Source organism: Felis catus, chromosome E1 (assembly GCF_018350175.1).
Source record: "Felis catus isolate Fca126 chromosome E1, F.catus_Fca126_mat1.0, whole genome shotgun sequence".
NCBI lineage: Eukaryota > Metazoa > Chordata > Mammalia > Carnivora > Felidae > Felis > Felis catus.
In genome coordinates, this window is record NC_058381.1 from 27,499,452 (window position 1) to 27,522,629 (window position 23,178).

General features: G+C 42.8%; 1 protein-coding gene and 1 pseudogene across 1 annotated transcript in view; one reads left to right on the top strand and one right to left on the bottom strand.

Moving 5' to 3' along the window:
• Positions 1-345: 345 nt before the first annotated feature.
• YPEL2 (yippee like 2) overlaps positions 346-23,178 on the bottom strand; it is a 65,068-nt gene continuing 42,235 nt past the window's right edge. The window contains exons 3-5 of the mRNA XM_023244589.2: positions 10,659-10,702; positions 9,469-9,577; positions 346-5,140 (exon numbers count right to left, since the gene is read on the bottom strand). Of these exons, the coding sequence (XP_023100357.1) occupies positions 5,051-5,140; positions 9,469-9,577; positions 10,659-10,702 (243 nt within the window). The 3' untranslated portion in view covers positions 346-5,050. The remainder of the gene's footprint in view (positions 5,141-9,468; positions 9,578-10,658; positions 10,703-23,178) is intronic.
• LOC101094387 lies at positions 15,117-16,207 on the top strand (annotated as a pseudogene).

The following is a 23,178-nucleotide window of genomic DNA, read 5'->3' on the forward strand; positions in this document are numbered from 1 at the left end:
TTCTTTTATCTCTTCACTTAATGCAATCCAATTTCCCCCAAAGAAATTTGTATAAGCAGAAAAGTTTGGAGAGTCTAATATGGGGGTTAGTAGACAGAAATCCTAAAGGTCACTCATGCATTTCTGATACCAAAGATAAGAGAAACATTTGTAGATAAGCAGGAGACCTGATTTTTATTCATTAACTGGCCAAATATCCTTGGAGAAAACAATCCCACAGGGTCTCAGTTGACAGCTCTGTGAATGGGGTTAGACAGATGACCTCCTGCAGGCTTTTCAGTTACTTTAAATGTTAAAAGTCAAGATAAAACTTGCTGGGTCAATTAAGACTAGATGAGCCTTCCAAATATTTGAAAACTTTATTTTCTCAAATGAGCACCAACACAGATTGAAATATGACAGAAACAATGCACTTTTCTCTAATACTGAATAACTATGTACAAATACAGGAAAAAGTGAGGACAAATTATTTGAAAATAATTATCTTTGTTATTGAAGCAAAGTGACCTGAAAAATGCCACCAAAAAAAAAAAAAAAAAAGATAAAGATAATAACAAAACCCAAACCCAACAAATACAGTTTGTAAACACAAGCATAAATAGACAGATTCTATTCTATCGAAAGATCGTCTCTGCAGGTTGGAAAAGGGAACCGACTCTCACTTTCACCAAAATGTTATATAAAAACATATAGGCAGATCCAATTTGGTGATGATTATAGCTTGTTTCTTCTTGGCTTTACCTTTCACTGCTGGCAGATTTCATGACTGTATTTTGCTTAAAAAGATTAAACATCTCTTTCCTCCACCTTGACCACTAGTACGTTTTCTGTTAAGAGTCAGACTCTTTCTTAAAATATATAAGTTGATTGGGTTTAAGATTTCCTAGCCTCTTCCTGAACCTGAGGCAATCTGATCTTGAAATAAAATAAGCTGTTTACCTACAAGGTATCGTGTATGATTTTACTGATGTTCTTTTAACCCAAACCAGTTAATGAGGTGGCTTTTACAACAAAGGGAACCCTACGGTACATAAGGAGTACACTCACATCTCAGAAATACAGATTTGACTCTGATCTTCACAAAACAACAGATTTCCTTTACAATCTGTGAAAGTTGAGCACACAACGAAAGAGGAGCAAACTGGCAATAGCTCCATGCTCAGAAAAACAAAATCCTCATGGTTTGCACTGTTGGTCCACTCAGAAACAAAACCACCAGAGAGAAAGAGAAGAAAAGTCTTATGTGCCGAAGGTGTAAACTGTAGATATAGTGTCCCCAATTAAAAAAAAAAAAAAAAAGAAAGAAAAAAAACAGGAGGCACAATCCAAAGTGCTTTTTACACATGTGTGCGTGAGTGTGCGCGTGTGTGCGCACACACACACACACATTAAAAACAAGATCCCAATTTGTTGGAAATTCTTCTAACAAAAGGAATCACTAAGTTGTTACTAAATTTGATTTTATTTATTTTCTTTTCTAGCCAATATTGGTACAAGAAAATATTTCAATTCTCAACCTGGTAATGTAGCGCAGAGTCTGTTCCTTCGGGAAAGAAATGCAGAGAGGCATTGCTTTACTGCCTCAGTCCAAACTAACGTGATACAGATCTTTTTTTAAAAAGAGTATATTGATGATCACTATTTCCCTTAAAATATACTTCAAGAAATGCAGAGGAAACCATAGAATTTAAAAATGAAAATAAAAAGTGCTCTCAGGGGATCTGAGAAAACAGCACCAAATATATTATTTAAAAAATTAAATATTATTTACAAAAGTATATTTCACAAGCAACTTTTTAAATATATATATCCACTTGAAAATCTTTTTATAAAGGGGACACCTCTTTTTCACACAATGACCCACCAGTAAAGATTTACTCTATCCTATCTCCATGATCTTGCTGTCATAGGAGTTGGGGCAGCACTCAGTCAGGCCCAGCTGACAATCTGTGGCCATCAAGTTTGGCTGTATTTGATTCATATCAAATCAACCCATCAGCAGCCTGAGACTAACATCCTGGGGGTTTGGGTGTAACCCAGGGCTGCCAATGCCACATGACCTAGGGCAGCATAGGGGAGATGGAACTAGAGGGTCTGCTGGCTAGATTTCAGTTGCAAATGAAGGCAGCTGCTGGCTGAGGTATAGAACTTCATGCCTTTCCTTTCTCACTCCTCCCTCTCCCTGCCCTGCTACTCCCTGCACCCTGCCTAGGCTTTACCATCAAACTCCAATTCCCTGAACCTGCCAGGGGTGAATGGATGAGGTCTTTGGTTATGCTCTGAGTCAATAATTTGGTGAGGAAATTAAAGAATGAACTGACTGAGGCCATGAGTTGATGTGTCCCCATCACTCAGCTGCGGTCTCTCCAATACTGCTAGACATTAGGTAGACAAGCCATGAATGGAGATAAAGTTATAAGAAGCACTTTTGGTTTCATTGACACAAAGGGATAGCCTAATGAGTTGTGTTTTTTTCCCCTGTAGTTACAGAAAAACCAACATTCTACTCAGATCTTTCTCACCAAGTACGGCGCCATGCACCCACTGGATGCTCAATGGGTAATAGCTAAAAGAAAGAAAGAAAAAGAAAGAAAGAAGGAAAGAAAGACCAGAACCTGGGTCTAACTGAAGCCTGCTCTGATCCATGCAACAGTCAGAGGCCTCATCCCCAAGGAGCAACAGTGGCACATGGGTCTCTTCTCCCTGTTGAAAATTCTAGGGCACCCCATGTCTGGTTTCTATATCACCACACTCCATTTTTAGTTTCACAGACAAAACACCTACCCATGTTTAACCCCCATTTTCTTTCTATGAAAAGGAGTATCAATAGTCAGGACTTTCCCCAAGCAAAGGGGCTTATCAAAATCCATAAATGAAGGCCACTACCTTCAAGGGAGACAGAAAGAGGGATCTATAACTTTTGTGCTGGCAAGCCAGCTTAGGAATGTGAAAGTAGAAAATGGTTTTTATTGAGATCTTGGCCCTGGGAGCCAGAAGACCTTTTCCTCTGGGAGTGGAAATGAAATACTCCTTCTGAACTTCATTCTGCTTTTTAGCAATGTGGGGAAAACTTAACCTCCCCAGGATACTAAAATACTGAAAGATGTGGACTAAAAGCCTTTGGGAACAAGATTCAATTTCTAAGAATCCTTTTTTTTTTTTTTTTTAATTGTCTTACAGAGATGGTCTACAGCTAAACCTGGAGCCACCTGGTTTCCTGTCAGTCCCACAGTTCACTACCTCCAGGGCATGACCACGCCTACCTCAGGTCCCCCTTCTGCAATCAGCACACAGAGACAGAAAAAAGCATTTCCACCATGGATCACTCCCTAGAGGAATTTGTTTGAATTCTGGAAATGTTCTGGGTTGGCTGCTTGAATCTTGATTATTCAATTTTATAGATTCTTGCCTCTATGAACTCATTCTTTTTGTGACTTTTTAGGTGAATTTTTTCTATAGGATCAGCCCCCTTTCAAGAATGAGATACTCTAACATAACCTGCACATATCTTAACAATAATTACATTTTCAGTCTAAGCAATAAAATTAACTCAGTTAAATGAGTTTCGGTCATGCACCATGTACTGGCTGAAGTGTTGTAGAAAACACTTCATAGTGTTGGTTAACTATAACAAACTCCTTTCTCTCATGAGCCTTATAGGGATTTGTTCCCCACTTCCCTAATATAATCAACTTTGGTTTGGGAGATGGGAGGCGGGGGCTAATATCAGAATTTATAACTTGATGTTTGACATCATATCTAAGCCCTCCCCACTGCTGGACCACTCTGACAATTTCTCTCCACACAAAGCATTCAAGTCCAAGGAGAATAGCTAGGGGCATGAGGAATCTACTGGCTGGGTTATCACTAAGCTCAAAGCCTTGGGACTTTGTTTTCCACAATCTACAATGATAGAACTGGAGAAAAACAACCAAAACTCTATGTACAAAGAATTGCTGATCTCACTGAAGCCATTGCATACCAAAGTGGAAATATACACTAACCTGTAATGGCTCAAATCTAAACTATTCCCAGCATTTCCCCACCCCACCCCCTTCCTTGCCACAATGCTCTTCTCTTATTAAGGGTCAGGAAAAAAAGGTCAGACAGAACTGCTAGCTGGTTCTACTTTTTTTTTTTTTCTGGCCCAATATCTGAGCCATTTCTGTAGGAGCTCCCAAACTACAGCCCCCTTTGTTCCCTGTTCTCCTCAATTACTGATTTTACTTGGTTGGTGGTCAAAGCCTTTGGGATGTTTGGATCTTGCACCCATTGCAAAAGGCAGTCTCCCATCCTCTCACCAACAGTGGCTGAAGAGGCAAAGAAGATTACCTGAAGGGGCACTGAGGCATCAGAGTTATCAAAACCATCTGGGCTTTGCACTCTCTGCTGCCAGGACACCCCCAGCTGGACCCAGGAGGACCAGGCCCCTGTCCCACTAGTTAGGGCGCATTCTTGTGCTCACATGCTAACTGGACACAGCTGGTTCAGGAACAGAGCTTCTGATCAGAGAGAATGCAGTCATGAGGTATTTTTTTTCTTTGTCCTTTTAGACAAGTCGATTATTTCAAGCCTAAGTTACCAGGACTCCAGGAGCAGCACAATTTTGTTCCTACCTCTAACGTCCCGTCCCCTGACCAGCCCTGGGACCCTCACGGCTCCCCATTCCCTTCTTCCTTGCACCCCTGTGCTGTGCCACTGCTCTCCTGACAAGAGGCCATCAAGCAGCTCTTAATGAGCCCCAGGGCCCTTATCAAGGTGGGCTGCCCCATGCGGTCAGGCATCTGTTCCTTTCGTTGTTTTGTTTTCAGCCAACACTAGAACAGAGAGAAGCCAGGATCAACTCACAAACAGATACAAAGCAAAGAGACAGAGAGACAGCGATTTAGAGGCCGGTCACCAGAAAGACGGCTTCAGGGTGGGAGAATGCCCCAGATGGCAAGGCCCCTAAATGGATGGAACCAAGTGTTCAGTCACTCTCTCACGCTTGGGTAGAATGTTTGGTTGGATGGCGTTCACGTGGACACTGGGGTAGGTGGATACCCTCCAATCAGTCCCAGCCATTGTCCTTGATCATGTGTGCTAGCTCAATGATGTATTTGCCTTCTTTATATTTCTGGCTGCTTTCAAAGGCATGTTCCTAGGAGACACAAAGGAAGAGAAAAGACACCAAATGACCAAAGACAAGTAGGTGACTTTTTTTTTTTTTTTTTTTTGTAGCACAGGAGCAAAGGCAGGTCAATGACAGGGATCAGGACGAGCTTCAGCCAGACTCACTGGGAGAATTCCCACCATGCAAACGTGCCAGGTCACCTTCACTTAATACAGTTCTGAGGCAGCACCAGGACCTTCTCAACATTTACAATGGAGTTTAAATATTTTGCAATTTAAATGTTGTAAGTATTTTCTCAATATTTACCATAGAATTTCTTCAAGATCTATGCTCATTTAAGTCTTTGCCCAGGGGCACCTGGGTGGCTCAGTCGGTTACTTGACTCCTGATTTTGGTTCAGGTCATGAGATCAAGCCCCATGTTGGGGTCCACAGTGACAGTGAGGAGGCTGCTTGGGATTCTCTCTCTCTGCCCCTCCCCTGCTCGCACTCTCTCTCTCTTTCTCTCAAAATAAATAAATAAACTTTAAAAAAAAAGTCTTTGCCCAAATGTCACCATCTTAGTAAAATCTTTCCTGAATATTCTACTTTAAAAGCACAACTTCCACCCCAGAACTCTCTCTTCCCCCTCTTTTCCTGTTTCATTTTTCTCTATAGCACTTATCATTCTCAAATATACAATATAACCTCCAGGTCTATTTTACATATTATCTCCCATTACTACAACATAAATTACATGGAAGGCAGATATTTTCATTTATTTTGTTCAATGCTGTGTCCCTTGTGTTTAGAAGACTGCTTGCCATATAATAGGTCTTCAGTAAGTAACTATGGAGTGTGTGTGTGTGTGTGTGTGTGTGTGTGTGCGTGTGTGTGTGTGTAAAATCTGAGGGGAACTTGGTTTCAGATGCTAATCGGAAATATGCTCTAAGTATGATGTATCTATGAAGTTTATGTGTTGTAATTCTCAATTGTACTTTGTTACACTTAGAGAAAAGACACTCAGGGAGAGACCAAAGTATGGTGAAGTCAAATAGGTCTCTTTTTTATTTATCTTTCTGTTTCTGTGTCATGTGTGTTAAGTCTGTTTTTCCTTCACTGCCTTTCTCTAGGGAGAAAGGAGCTATGTGAACTCCAGGTTGAAGAACCCAGCAGCCCTCAAGCCCCCACTCCCACCCCCCCCCCCCCCCCACCCCAGCTGCCAGGCTTCCGGAGGAAAAACTCAATATAAACCACCTGGCCAATTACCATCCTAAATTTACGGCACTGTGGGTGGGCTCCCAGGCTAGTAAGCCCCATAGGAAGAAAAAAAAAGCCCTGCATAGGTATAGGATCAAAGAGATATTTTATTGACAGGCATAGATGAATAAAAATATCTCAATGTATTATCAGAAAAACACTGGTCATCACGGTCATTATGGCTAAGTTTGGTGTACAGAAACAGTGGGTATCAGCTGCTGTTCTGAGTATTCCAAATTAGTAAGTAGCTAAACCCTACTGTCCATAGGTTCTGGGCAGCATGTGTATGAACTATATCTTCTGTCCTAGAGCTCCAGGGATTTGGGTCCCAGAATGAGAGCTCAGACTTGAGTCTCTTGCTGAGAGAGGAATCATTCCACAAAGTGGAGAGGGGAGAGGCCCTGAGAGAGAAAGTGCAAACACATCACACACATGCAAGAGCTGTGGGCTCAGCAGTAATTTCCCTGACACTTCATTATTCCTTGACTCCGTGTGTGTGTGTGTGTGTGTGTGTGTGTGTGCGCGCGCGCGCTGTGTGATGTGTACACAATAGAGGAATGTGGTTCGAGAATACGACCTATTGTTCCATGGTAGCATGTTCAGGGTAGGCGGGAGGTAGAAAGAAAACTAGGAAAGTAAGACTATATCTCTATTAACAACAACAAAAAAGCCAAAAGAAAAAAACATTTAATAGCCCCCAAGCCACAGGGCACTTGCAAAATGTCATAACTGGATTCCAGGGGACAGAGTACTAGATCTGAAGTCTACAGAAACCCCCAGACCTAACCCCATTTCTGTTTCCTGGCACCAGAAGCATCACTTAACCACTTTTGTTTATGACTGAGAACTTTCCATTTATAAGACTGGGATAAGTGAAAGTACTTCACAGGATTACTGTGAGGGTGAGAAGAAATAATGGAATGAAAGCTTGGAGCACCAGCCTGGGACATGAGAGGTAATCAATAAATATTTGGGGAGATGAATGCTTCTCTATATCGTCCTGTGATATCACGATACTTGTCAAGCTGTTTTATGTCTACCTGTAGCTTTCCTCTCTCATATGATGACTGTAAACACCCCTGAGGGTAAGGATTAGATCTCATTTACTTTTGTATCCAACACAAAGGCTTTTAATAAACCTTTGTCAAAGGAGTGAATCATTTTATGCGAAGTAAAGAGCAAAACCAACTAACTCAGATTTATCTTCCGTCTATAATCCTTCACATCTTTAATGGAGTAAGATAACAAAAAAGGTTGGGAAAACAGAAGGGCAGAAAATTTCTAGATCCTCAAAACCAGAACTGTGGCTCCTAGATCACCCAGAGAGGGCCAGTGGCCATGCAGGGGTAACAGAATAGCCAGGACCAGTTTTTCCCACAAGGAGCAAATCAAGGCAACTGTAGGGATCTGTGACCATCTTGCCATCATGAAACATACCATCTAGGATCTTTCTTTCTAATTCTGAACATTTCAAGGGAGATGTGAAAGATGGAATCTAGGGGTGCCTGGGTGGCTGAGTCAGTTAAGTGTCTGACTCTTTATTTTGGCTCAGGTCATGATCTCACAATTGGTGAGATCGAGCCCTGAGTCAGGCTCTGTACTGACAGTGTGGAGCCTGCTTAGGATTCTCCCCCCCACCCCCACCCCGCCTCTCCCCTGCTCATGCTCTCTCTCTCAAAATAAACTTAAAAAAAAATTTTTTTTAAGTAAATAGACTTCATATTTTTAGAGCAGTTTTAGATTCACCGGAGAAGGCAAAGAGGCTTTCCCTGTATTCCCGGCTCCCCCTAATGCACAGCCTTCCCCAAAGTCCTGCAACCTACAACTGCACTCTGCGGGAACTTCTGACCACTCCTCCAGGCTCTCCCAAAGCTAACTATTGTCTAACTAACTGCAGGTCATATGAGCCAGCTTCACACTGACCCTGTGCAATTGACAGTACAGGGAATTTATGGCATTTTACATGGAATAAATTGTCCTCCCAAAGACAGGAAGACTCATTTCTCAATATTCCCACAATGATAGGGCAGAAAAAAGCACATGAACGTATTTGCCAATAATAAAAACATCTGCCAAAAATAGCAATAGCACAAGTTTATTTTCACTGAACATCTATACCTCCTCTCACCCCGGTGAAGTGCTCATCCTAAGTACCAACAAGACGTTAAAAATATTTGTTGAGGGGCACCTGGGTGGCTCAGTCAGTTGAGCATCATCTGATTTCAGCTCAGGTCATGATCTCATGGTTCATTAGTTCAAGTCCCACCACTTTGGCTCAGATCATGAGTTCATGGTTCATGAGTTCAAGTCCCATATTGGGTACACTCCTGTCAGCAGGGAGCCTGCTTCAGATCTTCTGTCTGCACCCCCCACTCCAACTCTGTCCCTCCCCGACTTGCACTCTCTCTCTCTCAAAAATACATATTTAAAAAAATACTTGTTGAGTTAAACAGCAAAGGAATGAACGTCTAGTAGGAAAAGTCCATCCATGACTATATTTGACAGTGGACATTAATTAACATGTTTGAGGATACCTAGCATAGAGCCTAGGGCCTGGGTAACATGTTCTGAGAACATTTACTGGAGCAAAGAGCATGGGCTCCACAGTCAGACTCCTGGACACCTATATCCTGGTTTGGCCACGTAACGGCTAGGTAACATTAGATATACCATTATCCTCTCTAAGCCTCAGTTTCCTCATCCATAAAATGGGGATTAAAATATGAACTACTTTCTAAGGATGCTGTGAATATAAATAGAATAATGTATGTCTGGAACACAGTAAACTGTCAGGAAATGGTATATGCTGCTATTATTATTATTATTATTATTAATTAAATTGAAAAGCAGGTGTGTGTGTGTGTGTGCGCGCACGCACGTGTGTGTGTTTGTCTCAGGGGCAGGTGTGAAGGAATGAGTAGAAGGGGACTATCAGAGAAAAGGGAAGAAGAGTGTGGTAGACAAGAGTGCGCCAGGAGTTGCTCTTTGGGCCCAGTTTCCTGTCCTGGACTAAGATAATCCCACAAGGCCGTAGGAAGACAGTGGAAGAAAGAAATCTTTTAGCATGAGGCTCTCCCTTCCTCCCTCTCACTGCCAACCAGACTCCTCAGTACTTACATATTTCCAGCCCAGAGTGGTTTTGCAGTTTTCACAGTAAATGTCTGCAACTGCATGCAATCCTGTTAGCAACACTCGCTCTTCTGCAGGCCCGCAGCCCACATTAACTCTGTGCCAAGGGACAGAGAGAACGGGTAGTTAGTCACACATTCATCATCAGTCATTCAAGCTGAGCTTGCAGCAAAAAAAGAAAAAAAACAACTGAGCACAGATGCCTCAAGAGAAGCCAACACCAAGAAGGGCATCATTTAAGACTGAGAGTGGTAACAACCCTGAAAAGGTAACCACGTGGAAACATCACCATTGAAATGATTTTGAGATCTGCAAGTTCTGATTCAGTGAGTCTATGAAAAATAGTCTTCATGGTTGAGACTTTGCTTGGAATGTTTCTAACTAATGCTTCTAACCCAAGGGGACAAACAGACGGCCACACTGTGAAGACCATGAGCTGAGTCCTCAGCTCAGAGCTTACTGAGGACTGAATGCAGCCAAACATGGCAACATGACATCAGCACCATGTTGTCCCAATTACAAGGATGAACGAGCCCCATATTATCTCAAGCTGAACATGCTAGATTTCCATTCTCACAGTTTATCAGGCTTGTGTGAGCTTCACCCTCCTTTCCCAAGTAAGAGGCTATGAATGATTGTGCCCAGCAATGATGGAAGGCCCTACAGGCTGCAGTCAAGGACACTCTTCACTAACCGGGCCTTTCCTCTAGCCTGAGCTCCTGCAGCAGACATCGGGGTCTGTTGTTTGACCTCCCCTCTTCTCCAATGACTCATGGTTATGACCCGGTTATGACCATGGTTAGACCTGGTTATGAAGCCTCCATGATGAGGCTCTCAGAATCACTTCAACTTCTTCTCTGTGAGACTATATAGCCCTCCGATCCTCTTATGTGCTTACTATGGGTAGTAAATGTATACTTTTTAGCCAAAGACGCTGCAAAATATATATATATATATATATATATATATATATATATATATATATATATATACACACACACACATATATATATATCCACAAAGATAACTGGCTTCTAATTGTAGAGAATAATGTTCCACAGGGCTTTTATTGTGGCAGAGAAGGCAGGGCCCAGTGTTGAATTAACACTGAGGGCTGCTTTTCCCCCACCCTGCAAAATGTGCACCAAACAACGGATGTACCATTCAGAGACACTTACACTGAGTTAAAGAGGTATGCTCGTCCTTGACTTCCTTGGAACGACTGAAATGCAAGAAAACAAATCGATAGTTAGATATCCATTTCACCCACCCATTTGGGAAACCAGCCCCAAATCACAACAATCATGACCTTCCAGGATTGACACAGCAAAAAAAAGAGCACCGAGCCATTTAATAGTCCAGCTGGCAGACAGCATGGGGGAGGACATGAGGGCAGAATAAACAGAGCTAAGAGTTTGGGCCAGCCCACACTTGGACTGTTTTCACTAGCCCAGGTGAGGAGATACAAAAACCAAACTCCACAATAGAATTGAAAACTTCTTCCCTCCTGACACCATCTGTTTTATTAATACCCCCGAGATAATCCACATTGGCCTTTCCTGGATCTTGGTTTCAGGCATCTGTGCTGGCCACAGCTTTCCTCTGAGTTGGCTAGGGAAATCAGTGTGTGCACTCTTGCTTGCCCTCTTGGTCTAACCCTGCAGAAGACAGCAAAGAATCCCCAAGGCAAGAAAGAATAAACCACTAAACCTTCACTCCTCACTTCTGGGAGATTCTAACTGCTATGACAGTTACAATCCTCCTAGATTCCTTTTGAGGTGTAAGCAATTTGATCTCTAGATCACAGGAATGCTCATCAAGCAGCAATCCCATTTTAAATTCTAGCTTAAATATGAGCTTCTTTCTTCCAACTGAAGGGGTAGCAGGCAATAGGAGAAACATGAGCCAGAACTTGCCACACAGTTTGGCATCTACTTCCATTAACACAGGCCCTATCTGTGTTTTCCTCCTCTGGTTACATTGAAATGTCTGGCTGACATGAGCCATCCGTGTTCTGCATTGCTGCCTGCATTTTTAATGCGGTCTGACAATCGTACTCTGCATCAAACATCCCAGTCTTCTCTGAAAACCACTCTAAAAACAAACAAATAAGGGACTCTCTCATGACCTCTACTGCTCAGTGGCTGGAGAAATCCGGTGGTGGCTGGTTAATAGATGACCAGAGGGTAGGAGAGAACCAGACAGGACACAGATCACTGCACACCAGACAGCCATTGTCAGAAATGCAGGACTACAGGGATCAGTGCTGCCAGCCAGAAAGAAAGACAAAATTTTTGACTTGTGGAAAAACTGCCTTTGGGGCAGCTAGATTGCTGGTTGCCCAACAGAAAAATGCACCAGAAGCCTTTGCTCTCAGGTGGAGCTCCAAGCAGCATGCAGATGTTCCCCAGCTGCTGCTCAGACCCAAACCAGCTTTCTTTCCTTTGGGTTTTGGAACATTCCTGAGGAACATAAGAGCTCCAGACTGGAACTGAGCATGAATATGAGTGTCCCAGCCTCAAAATCTGGAGGTCTGTGCCACGTGTTTTGAAGAGACATGTCCCTGTGACACAGATTATGGATTTGCACAACCTGTTAGTTCAGCCTTGGAGCACTAGGCACCCAAGCACTGCCAGGGTAGCAAAAGCCTCACAATCTGGCCCCACCAACCTCTGCGGTCTCTTCTCTTGCTGGAGTGTCCTTTGCTCTAGTCAGGCCGAACCACGTGCAATTCCTGGAATTTTGCGTTTCAACAACTTTGCCCATGATATTCCTTCAGATGGGGAGGCTCTTCCACCTGACCTATGCTAGGCCTGGGCTCAGCTTCCTCTCTTTCGTAAGGCTTTCCCCGACCCCTCCCCCGAGAAGAGGCACGTGTTGGCACCCATGTACTGGACACCTCTTGTTCCTTGTCTGTTCCTCTTTCTTAGTCCTTCACATACTGGATCTAATTTATCCGCTTATTTTCTAACTCCTTCACTAGATCATGAGCTGCCTGAAGGTACAGGCCATGTCTTCACTGTCTCTCTGAACCCCTACCACACAGCACATGATCTGACATACTGTAGGTTTTATTATTTATCCCACAGCTAAATTGCCTCTATTTGCCTTTTTTTCTCTAAACAGTTTTATTGATGTACAACTGACATAATAAAGTGTGCATATTTTTTTAAATATTTATTTATTTTTGAGAGAGAGAGACAGAGCATGAGCAAGGGAAGGACAGAGAGAGAGGGAGGCACAGAATCTGAAGCAGGCTCCAGGCTCTGTCTCTCGGCTGACAGCACAGAGCCCAATGTGGAGCTCAAACTCATGAATCATGAGATCATGATCTGAGTCAAAATAGGACTCAACCTACTGAGCCACCCAGGCACCCCTAAACTGTACATATTTAATGTGTACTATCTGTATGTACCTGTGAAAACATCACCACAATCAAGATTATGGACCCAAAAGTTTCCTCTTGTCCGTCTTCATCGTGCATAGCCTTTTCCTCCCCTCCTTGTCCCTTTCCCCACTCATCCACAGGCAGCTGCTGCTGTCACTACAGTTTGTATTTTCTGTTTTCTTATAAATGAAAATCACACCCTATGTAGGGTTTTTTGGTCTGGCTTCTCTCATGCAGCGTAATTCTTTTAAGATTCATCCATGTTGTTGCATTTTATCAAAAGATGCTTCCCTTTTTATTGCTGAGTTATTCCATTCTATGGATTTATAAAATTCCTTTATATTTGGTTTTTGATAAAGGATTTAGACTAGCCACCTCCAAGTCCCCTCCCAGCTCCAAAATTATACTTCGTATGATTCCATGGTTCTAAGTTATGGATAATCAGGAGAATCATCCTCTAAGAAACATTTGTTACGAACTTCAAGTTCAGTGCTTAGAAAAATGGGGCTATGGGAAAACAAATGCTAGAAGAAAGCAGACAGGAAAATGACAACACAAAGCAACACAGCTCCACCATCTGTAACCAGACAGATGGATTTGTTTATCAAAGAAATCTGTTTATCAAATTTGTTTATCAAAGAAATATAGATTATCTACTATGTCGAGGCATAGGCAGGAATGCAGGGAGAGAGGCAGCATTGTAAGACTTTCCAGGGTAGTAGTAGTCCCAGAACATATACAAGACAATCAGGGTAAGGAAAAAACACTAAATTTTTAAACTATTTTTATCTCTAAAAACAAACAAACAAACAAAACCAGAGTTTCAACAAACAGCCATAGAGATTGCCACTGGGATCTTCCCTGGGCTAGTATGTGCCATGTGTGTACAGAAATCTACAAGGAGGTGTGGGGCTCTCACTGAATGTGTGTGTGGCACTGACAATGGTACCCTTCGGCCTGTGCTTTTAGCATATTGTGAATACTGTTGTTTCTGTGCAATAGGATGACAATAGTGAGACTTAGCTTGTAAAAACAGGATATTTGAACAGTAGGATCCTTGCAGTTTTTTTTGTAATAGGATAGAGCACCACAAAGAGGTTCACGCTTATATCAAAGTACTTAAAAATGTAAAGATAAGTTATGCGTTTTTCTTTTGCAAAAAGATGAGCATTCCAAGCTGGGCTTTGCAGTAAAAAGTAGCTGCCAGTAGTACGGTACTCTGCAATATTTTCCAAAGAATAAATTCGCTAAATCTGCCCCTTCAAAGTAAAGGTGACATTTTAACAGGGAATGGGAATGTAACTTGTTTTCAAAGGGAATTTGTGCTATGGAGAGAACTGGTATTTGGCAATGTTTTCATTTAATATGCTCTTTGTAGTTGAGAATTGATATGACTATACAAAAATTGATTCAAAACGAATGATATTGAGAAGAAAATGCAGGTGGAAATCTTTGTGTTAGAAAAGATGCTACCCCAGAAACAATTTATAAAAGAAAAAGACTGCTAAACGAACTTCATCAAAATTTTTAAACTTTTACTCTGAAAAATAGTTAAAGAGGAAAAGTTAAGCCATAGACTGGGAGAAAATATCCGGAAATCACATATATGACAAAGCGTTTGTATCTGAAATATATAAAGAACTCTTAAAACTCAACAATAAGAAAGAAAAAACCCAATTTTTAAAATGAGCAAAAGAGACATGCCTGGCTCACTTGGTTAAGTGTCCAACTTGGACTCAGGTCATGATCTCACAGTGAGTTCAAGCTCTTTGTCGGGCTCTGTGCTGACAGCTCAGAGACTAGAGCTTGCTTCAGATCCTGTGTCTCCCTCACTCTCTGCCCCTCCCCCGCTCATGCTCTGTTTCTCTCTCTCTCTCTCTCTCTCTCTCTCTCTCTCTGTCTCTCAAAAATGAATGTTAATTTTTTTAAAAAAAAATTTTTTTTCAACGTTTATTTATTTTTGGGACAGAGAGAGACAGAGCATGAACGGGGGAGGGGCAGAGAGAGAGGGAGACACAGAATCGGAAACAGCCTCCAGGCTCTGAGCCATCAGCCCAGAGCCTGACGCGGGGCTCGAACTCCCGGACCATGAGATCGTGACCTGGCTGAAGTCGGACGCTTAACCGACTGCGCCACCCAGGTGCCCCAATTTTTTTTTTTTTTTAATGAGCAAAAGAAACTCTCTGCTTCTCCCCATTCGACAGACATTGGCATCTTCTGGTACAGTGCCAGCAACATTCGAGACAGGATGGTGAAGGCTGGAATACATAGATTTGGCCATATTGGGTGCCTGGTCACCAGGGCTGCTTTTACCTCTGGCAAAGTGGATACTGTCACCATCAATGCCCCTTTCATTGATCTTGACTACATGGTCTACATGTTCTAGTATGATTCCACCCATGGCAAATTCCCTGGCACAGTCAAAGCTGAGAATAGGAAACTTGTCATGAATGGAAAGCCCATCTCCTTCCAGGAGCAAGACCCAGCCAGTATCAAATATGGTGATGCTGATGCTGAGTATGTTGTGGAGTCCACTGGGGTCTTCACCACCATGTAGAAGGCTGGGGCCAAGAGGGTCATCATCTCTGCCCCTTCTGCTAATGCCCCATGTCTGATGGATATGAACCATGAGAAGTATGACAACTCCCTCAACCTTGTCAGCAATGCCCCCTGCACCACCAAAGGCTTGGCCCCTCTGGCCAAGGTCATCCATGACAACTTTGGCATTGTGGAGGGACTCATGACCAGTCCATGCCATCACTTCCAACCAGAAAACTATGGACAGCCCCTCTGGGAAGCAGTGGCATGATGGCCAAAAGGTTGCCCAGAACATCATCTTTGCTTCCAGTGGTACTGCCAAGGCTGTAGGCAAGGTCATCCTTATGCTAAACGAGAAGCTCACTGGCATGGACTTCCTATCCCCACTTACAACATGTCAATAATGGATCTGACCTACTGCCTGGAGAAAGCTGCCAAATATGATGACATCAAGAAGGTGGTAAAGCAGGCATCAGAGGGCTCCCTCAAGGGTATTCTGGGTTACAGTGAGGAACAGGTTGTCTCCTGAAACTTTAACAGTGACACCCACCCTTCCATCTTTGATGCTGGGGCTGGCATTTCCCTTAATGACCACTGTGTCAATCTCATTTCCTGGTATGACAATGAATTTGGCTATAGCCACCAGATGGTGAGCCTTATGGTCCACAAAGCCTCCAAGGAGTAAGAGCCCACTGGACCACCAGCCCCAGCAAGAGGAAGAAGTAGAGAGAGGCCCTCAGCTGCTGAGGAGTCCTTGCCCCAACTCATCCCCCAACACACTTGAGAATCTCCTGACTTCCAGGTTCCATCCCAGACCCTCTGAAAAAGGGGAGGGACTTGGAGAGCCCTACTTTATCGTGTATCATCAATAAAGTATACTGTACCCAGTCAAAAATATTAAACGTTTTAAAAATTTTAAATAAGGGGCGCATGGGTGGCTCAGTTGGTTGAGCGTCCGACTTCGGCCCAGGTTATGATCCCACGCTTCGTGGGTTCAAGCCCCACGTCAGGCTCTGTGTTGACAGCTCAGAGCTTGGAGGCTGCTTCAGATTCTGTGTCTCCATCTGTTTCTGCCCCTCCCCCACTCTGTCTCCCAAAAATAAACATTAAAAAAATTTTTTTTAATTTTGTAAATAAAATATAAAATGAGCAAAAGATCTGAGCAGAATTCCCCCAAAATAAACAGATGGTAAACAGTCACATGAAAAGATGCTCAGCATCATTAGTCATTGAGGAAAGTGCAAATTAAAAATACAATGAGAAATCACTACACACCTATTAGAATGGTTAAAACTTTTTAAGCTGACAAAAACAAGTGCTGTCAAAAATGTGTAGGGGCGCCTGGGTGGCCCAGTTGGTTAAGAGGCTGACTTCAGCTCAGGTCATGATCTTACTTTTGTGGGTGGGTTCAAGCCCCGTGTCTGTGCTGACAGCTCAGAGCCTGGAACCTGCTTCAGATTCTGTGTTTCCCTCTCTTTCTGCTTCTCACCTGCTCACGCTCTGTCTCTCTCTCCTTCAAAAATAAATAAACATCAAAAAAAAAAAAAAAAAAGAATGTGTAGCAACTGGAATTCTTTTATCCATTGCAAACAGCATAGCCACTATGGACAAGAATTTTGTGGTTTCATTTACCCAGGTTAATTGAAAATCTATCTTCATGTAAAAACCTGGAGGAGAATTTTTCAGAGCAGCTTTATTCATAATTGTCCCAAACTGGAAACAACCTAAATGTCTCTCAGTTGGTGAATGGATAAACTGATACCTCCCATTTAACAGTAGTCTGTAATAAAAGGGGACAACCTGTTGATATACATAACAACATGGATGAATTTGAAATGTATCAGACTAAGATCAGTGGTTGCCAAAGGTTATGGGTAAAGGGAGAGTTTCACTATAAGGAGTAACATGGGAGATGGAATTGTGATCTTCATTATGGGGGTTACAAGACCATATACTTGTCAAAAGTCATAAGACTGTATACCAAAGAGTGAACTTTACTTTGCAAAATTAAAAAAAAAGTTTTAAGCCAATAAAAGTAAGTCATCTCTGAAATCTCCCATCTGTACACTGTTTCTTTTTTAGTGTTTATTTATTTTTGAGACAGAGACAGAGCATGAATAGGGGAGGGGCAGAGAGAGAGAGGGAGACACAGAAACTGAAACAGGCTCCATGCTCCGAGCTGTCAGCACAGAGCCCGACGCGGGGCTCAAACCCACGAACTGTGAGATCATGACCTGAGCCGAAGTCGGACGCTTAACCGACTGAGCCACCCAGGCGCCCCTACACTGTGTTTCTATATTTGTACAATTAGGAATTATAAACAATTTCCTAATACTCAACTTAAAAGTATTCCAAACAAAGAGTCTCAGAGGGGTTTGAAGCCTTGTTAAAAAATACTTTTCTGCAAGTTTGCAAGAGCAAGCACGAAGTTCAGCAAAAACCTTTGTGTGATTGGATAAAATGGGTTGGATTGCAGGAATCATGATTTTCATAAGCACAGACATGCTAATGTTGCATTTGAATCTACCTTTCTTTGTAAGGGACTTTTTGACAAGGGAAATTGTTTAACTGAAGCACTGAAATATACTCTCATTAAGACATACCTTAGAATTAACTGTATCAGAAAGTGATTAATGGTAATTTTTTTTAAAAAAGAGCATGTTAAATCATACCTTCAATAAATAAGATTTGAAAACATATTTGTAATTGTTTTTTCTTCCTTTTAAATTATATTAATTATTTAACATGTCTTTGAATATATGTTTCTAATGTATATATTACATAGAAGTACATGATACCACTTATAAGCTAAATATCCATATATTAGGAGTATATACTCAAACATTTTACTAATAGTGGTATGTGATTTTTAAAGTTTTGGGGGTGCCTGGGTGTCTCAGTCGGTTAAGCGTCTGACTTTGGGTCAGGTCATGATCTCACTGTTTGTGGGTTCGAGCACCCTGCGTCGGGCTCTATGCTGACAGCTCGGAGTCTGGAGCCTGCTTTGAATTCTGTCTCCTTGCTTTCTGCCCCTCCCCTGCTTACATTCTGTCTCTGTCTGTCTGTCTGTCTGTCTGTCTCTCTCTCTCTCAAAAATAAATAAACATTAAAGAAACTTTTTTTAAAGTTTGGAGACCACTGCTCCGGGGGTTTCTGTCTACTTCAGGGCAGGGCCTACGAGTAATTTCCTCTAGCCTGGCATAGCTTAGAATTCCTAGAGAGTAGGGGTGGGAGAGGACACAGGGCATAGAAAAGAATGACAGCCAGGCCCAGAGGTGCCTCTCAGGGCCATTCTGGTTCCTCCAGGCCTGTTCTACGAAAGTCAGCTTGCAGAGGCCCACACTCTGCAATGAGCTGTCTTGGAGGCAACATCTACTCTGAATAACTGTGAACCTGTTTCCTCAGCCTGGTACTCAGAACCAGCTGAATTTCCTGGGGCAAGACTTGGGAAGCTCTTCTACCATGGCTTCCACTCTGGGCCTCTGCCAAGTCAACATTTATGATGGGAAAAACAGCCATTGAGAACAACAGGCATCTTGCAAATAGACAGAGACAAGAATAGCCCCGGCTGGGTCGCTGTATCCTGTGGGGCCCAGCCCAGCCTGGCATAACCAGGCACAGCCTGGCACTCCCTTGAGGGAGGGTGGTACCAAAGGTGGGGAGACTGAAAGGAAGTTAAGGAAGCAATTAGAATGAAGCAAACAGAATTTCAGCCCAGGAGATCCCAAACAGACTGTCAGACACATTTGTTTGCTGTCATTACTGCTAGGCAACAAGACCGCTCTTTTCCATGTTGTGTATCAACCAAGGCTGGTGTTCAGGACTCCAGGAAAGGTTTTCTGTTGTTGTTGTTGGTGGTGGTGGTGGTGTGTGTGTGTGTGTGTGTGTGTGTGTTTAAATTACACAACGCTTTTCTTCTCTCCTTTAAAGGAAAGTAATAGTTCTAGGCCCAGCCCTTCCAGCCAGCTCAAAGGAACGGAAAGCGCTTTGAGTTTCCTGTTTAGTATCCATAACCACTGATTTCTGGCCCCTTTGAAAGTCTGGAAGGCAGCAATTCCTTCCAAAAGTAGGAGGACCATTGAAAATGAATACTTTTGGAGGGAGAGCAGGACTGGCAAAAGAGCAAACATGTGGGTTCCTTCCCCTTGGTACAGGCGCAAGTCCGCATGCTTGAGCAGACTCAAGCATGAAGTCCTCCTAGCATGAAGCAGAGCCTCTCCAACATAGGCCCTCTTCTCTCACTGGGAAGGCCAACCGTTTTCAACTGAGCATGTGTTGTCTCAGGAGATGAAGGACACAGATGTCCACCCAACTGCAATTTCTGGGAGTGAGGAGCAAATGGGCATTCGTAAGAGGATCTGGTCCTGGCATCAGAAAATCAGGATCAAATCTTGGTTTTACAACTACAACTTATTAGCTACTTGACCTTGGGAGAATTATTCAGCCTCTCTCAACTTCCACATCTTTTACATCAGTGGATGGAAACAATGCCTATTTCATAAGGGTTCTGAGGATAATAAGTAAAACAAGGTAAATGAAGTCCAGAGTAAAAGGAAGTTCAGTTCTCTATCTTTCCTCTTTGGCCTGTTCAGAAGCCTAGAAAAGAGAGATGAAAAGGCCGATTCTAATCTACTTGGGTTTAGAAAATCCTTTTCTTTGGTAACTATGATCTCCCCCTTTCTCTATTATGACAAAAGGCAAATGTTCCACTCTTTGCAACTCAATGTCTCCATAAAAATGGAGGGATAAGACTGAAGCTCCCCACGATCCTTTCCAGTCATGTTCTGTGAATTCTTTAAAGCACTTAGCGCTTGCTTCTCCATCCTACCATCCACAGGCAGTGTGAATTACATGGGCTTCAAAGAAGTAGAGTGCTAGAGTTTGAACCCTGGCTTTGCCATGTACCAGCTACGGCCACTAACTTGAGCAAGCCAATTAACTACTCTGAGACCGGATTTCCTAATCTGTAAAATGGGCACAATAAAATCGTATTCACACTCACACCAGCTTTCTATGAGAAATAAATGATACTGTGTATGAAAAAAAGTTCTCCATAAACTTCAAGGTTTTATATATATTTTGTTGTTGCTGTTACAATTTCTTTTTATTATATAGCTATAAAAGAACTTATTAGTACAAACATAAAGTTGAGTTCATTTTAACTGAAATATAATTCACATTACCATAAAAGTCATCCTTTTTATATGATTCAGTGGCTCTTGATATATTCATAAGGTTGTGCAATCATCACCACTATCTAATTCCAGAACATTTCCACACTCCAAAAAGAAATCTCATATTGTACCAGTCAACTTCCATGTCCCCTGCCCCAACCCTGACAACCACAAATCTACCCTCTGTCTCCACGTATTTGCTGAAGGCACTATTACCACACTATATACTATCTCAGCAAGAAGGTAGCAGAAGTATTAGGTAGAGATACAAAGGAGGGTTAGTAAACCCCCTGCCCTTGGGGTGTTGGTTAAACATCCCACCTCAGCAGGTCTGACACTCTGTTGGGGAAGGCCAGGTCAGTCTTTTCTCCTCTCTCATTCTTTTTCCATCCATCGTCAAGCCCAGTGGGTCAGGGTAAGCCATAGGCTCCATTCCAAAGAGCTGAAACCCAAGGCGAATAATACTGGGTCCTGTTTGGATTTCACTCTTGAGGAAGCACATGGAGAAAGCACATAATAAAGAATAATGAAAATGATGAAAACTTCCAGAATTAGAACCCAAGTGCAACTTAAAGAGATTAGGAGAGTTTAGCTAAGAGGGAAGAAGATTAAAGGGGATTTCTTCCATTTTCTCTGAAAGAAACAGACAAGGAAATGGACGCAGATGGAAGTAAGAGAGACTTGGTTTAATTATAAGGGAAGAATTTCCTGACTCTGTATGATTTCAACACTAGGACACAGGTCACTAGGAAAGATGAGGAAAGAACAAAGCCATTTATATGTGTTTATCGTTTACCAAAAGCTTTCACATATCTATCTAGAAACGTTGACATGGGGTAGAAAGTCATGTGCGCTGACTAGGGGCAGAAGCATGGCCTCCTACAGGCCTCCTCCCCTGGCTCTGAGTTTTGTAGGTCTCCGTTCACTCTCACATTCCCTAAACAGATGGAGGGAGGGGTTGGGAAAGGACTGGCTCTAAAGGAGGAAATATCTGCTGTGTGGAGTCATAAAATTCCAAGGGCATGGGAGCATACATGATGCAAATGATGCAAGCAACGAACGGCAGACACAAAAGGTGCTGAGCGGTCTGGGCGCCACGTTTTATTGCTTAACGGGGGATATTCTGGGATCTAAGTCATTTAACGATCAGACCATTTACATTCACCTTCCTGTTGGCCTATATGAAACAGACTGCTTTTAGGGATGGACCTAGAATAGAGAAATGGAATGGAAACAGAATGGCATAAAGAGCCTGCAAAGTCAGCTCCCTCATGGTGTCATGTCTGCCTGATGTTCAGTGGAAAGGATGCAGGCTTGGGAGCAAGCTGTGTAACCTTGAGCAAGTCATTCTGAGCCTCAGGGCCCCATCTACAAAAGGGAGAAACACAGCGCCCTATTCCAAAAGGATGTTGTATTAAATGAATGCCTGTACGTAAAGCACAGTGCCTAGCTCGTGAAACAGCATTTAATAAATGTTTGTTTCCTTTCACACCACCACGGGCCTTCTGGATGTAAAACGGGATTTGCTGGACCAGTCTGGAAGAGCTGGGCTGTCTCGCCAGTGCTTCCCCAGACTCTCTACCAAACCCCCTACAGCCACAGACCCCCACAGCTCCTCTCCCACACCTCTCCAAGTTGTTCTAAGGGCCTCAGATGTGGTTTGGGGCCGTGGGGCTGTTCTTTGTTGAACCAAGAGCAGATAAGACTCCCTAGTTTGTGGCAAAGGGTTAGGACAGTAGATGCCAATATAAACATGCAGCCAGTGGGAAAACAGATGCTGCCAGCTCTCAACATCCTGCATTGGCTCCTTGCTCTCCATAGAGAAGTCACAGAAAACATGCGTTCTTCAGAAAGACAAAGAGCAGGGGATTCCCATAATCAGACAAACTCCATTCTCTACAGAAGAAAGCTGGACATGTCACCCTCACTAGGTCTGTTTGGGGAGACTGGCCTCTGAGTTAAGAGAGTAGAGGTAGTGGAATCAGAATGTAATAGTAGGCAGTCATTAATACTGGGGACTCTGCAGTTCACTTCAAATATAAAACTAAAACTTTTAAGGGGGCTGAAATAATGGAACTTAAATTTCTCTCAAAACCATCAGGTCTCTGAAAATAATTCACTATGAGCTGCTAAAATTAAGAAGATAATGCAAGTTGGGGGTGCCTGGGTGGCTCAGTCGGTTGAGCATCCGACTTTGGCTCAGGTCATGATCTCGTGGTTTGTCAGTTTGAGCCCCGCGTTGGGCTCTGTGCTGACAGCTCGGAGCCTGAAGCCTGCTTCGGATTCTGTGTGTCTCTCTCTGCCCCTTCCCTGCTCATGCTCTGTCTCCATCTCTCAAAAATAAATAAACATTAAAAAAGAAGAAGAAGATGATAATGCAAGTTAATATACCTAGGAAGGACAAATACCAATTTTTGGATTTATGTTTCAGTCTACACTTCTGTTTCCAAAGCCAACTAGACACCAGAAAATGAAATGTCCTCACATTACAAAAGATATCTGATGTCAGTGGGTAAAACCTCAGACTCTCAAGGTAAGTCTTCCCCTGCAACCAATCCAGGCAAAAAGACCAGAAAAGGCTTCAGAAACTGAAGCCAC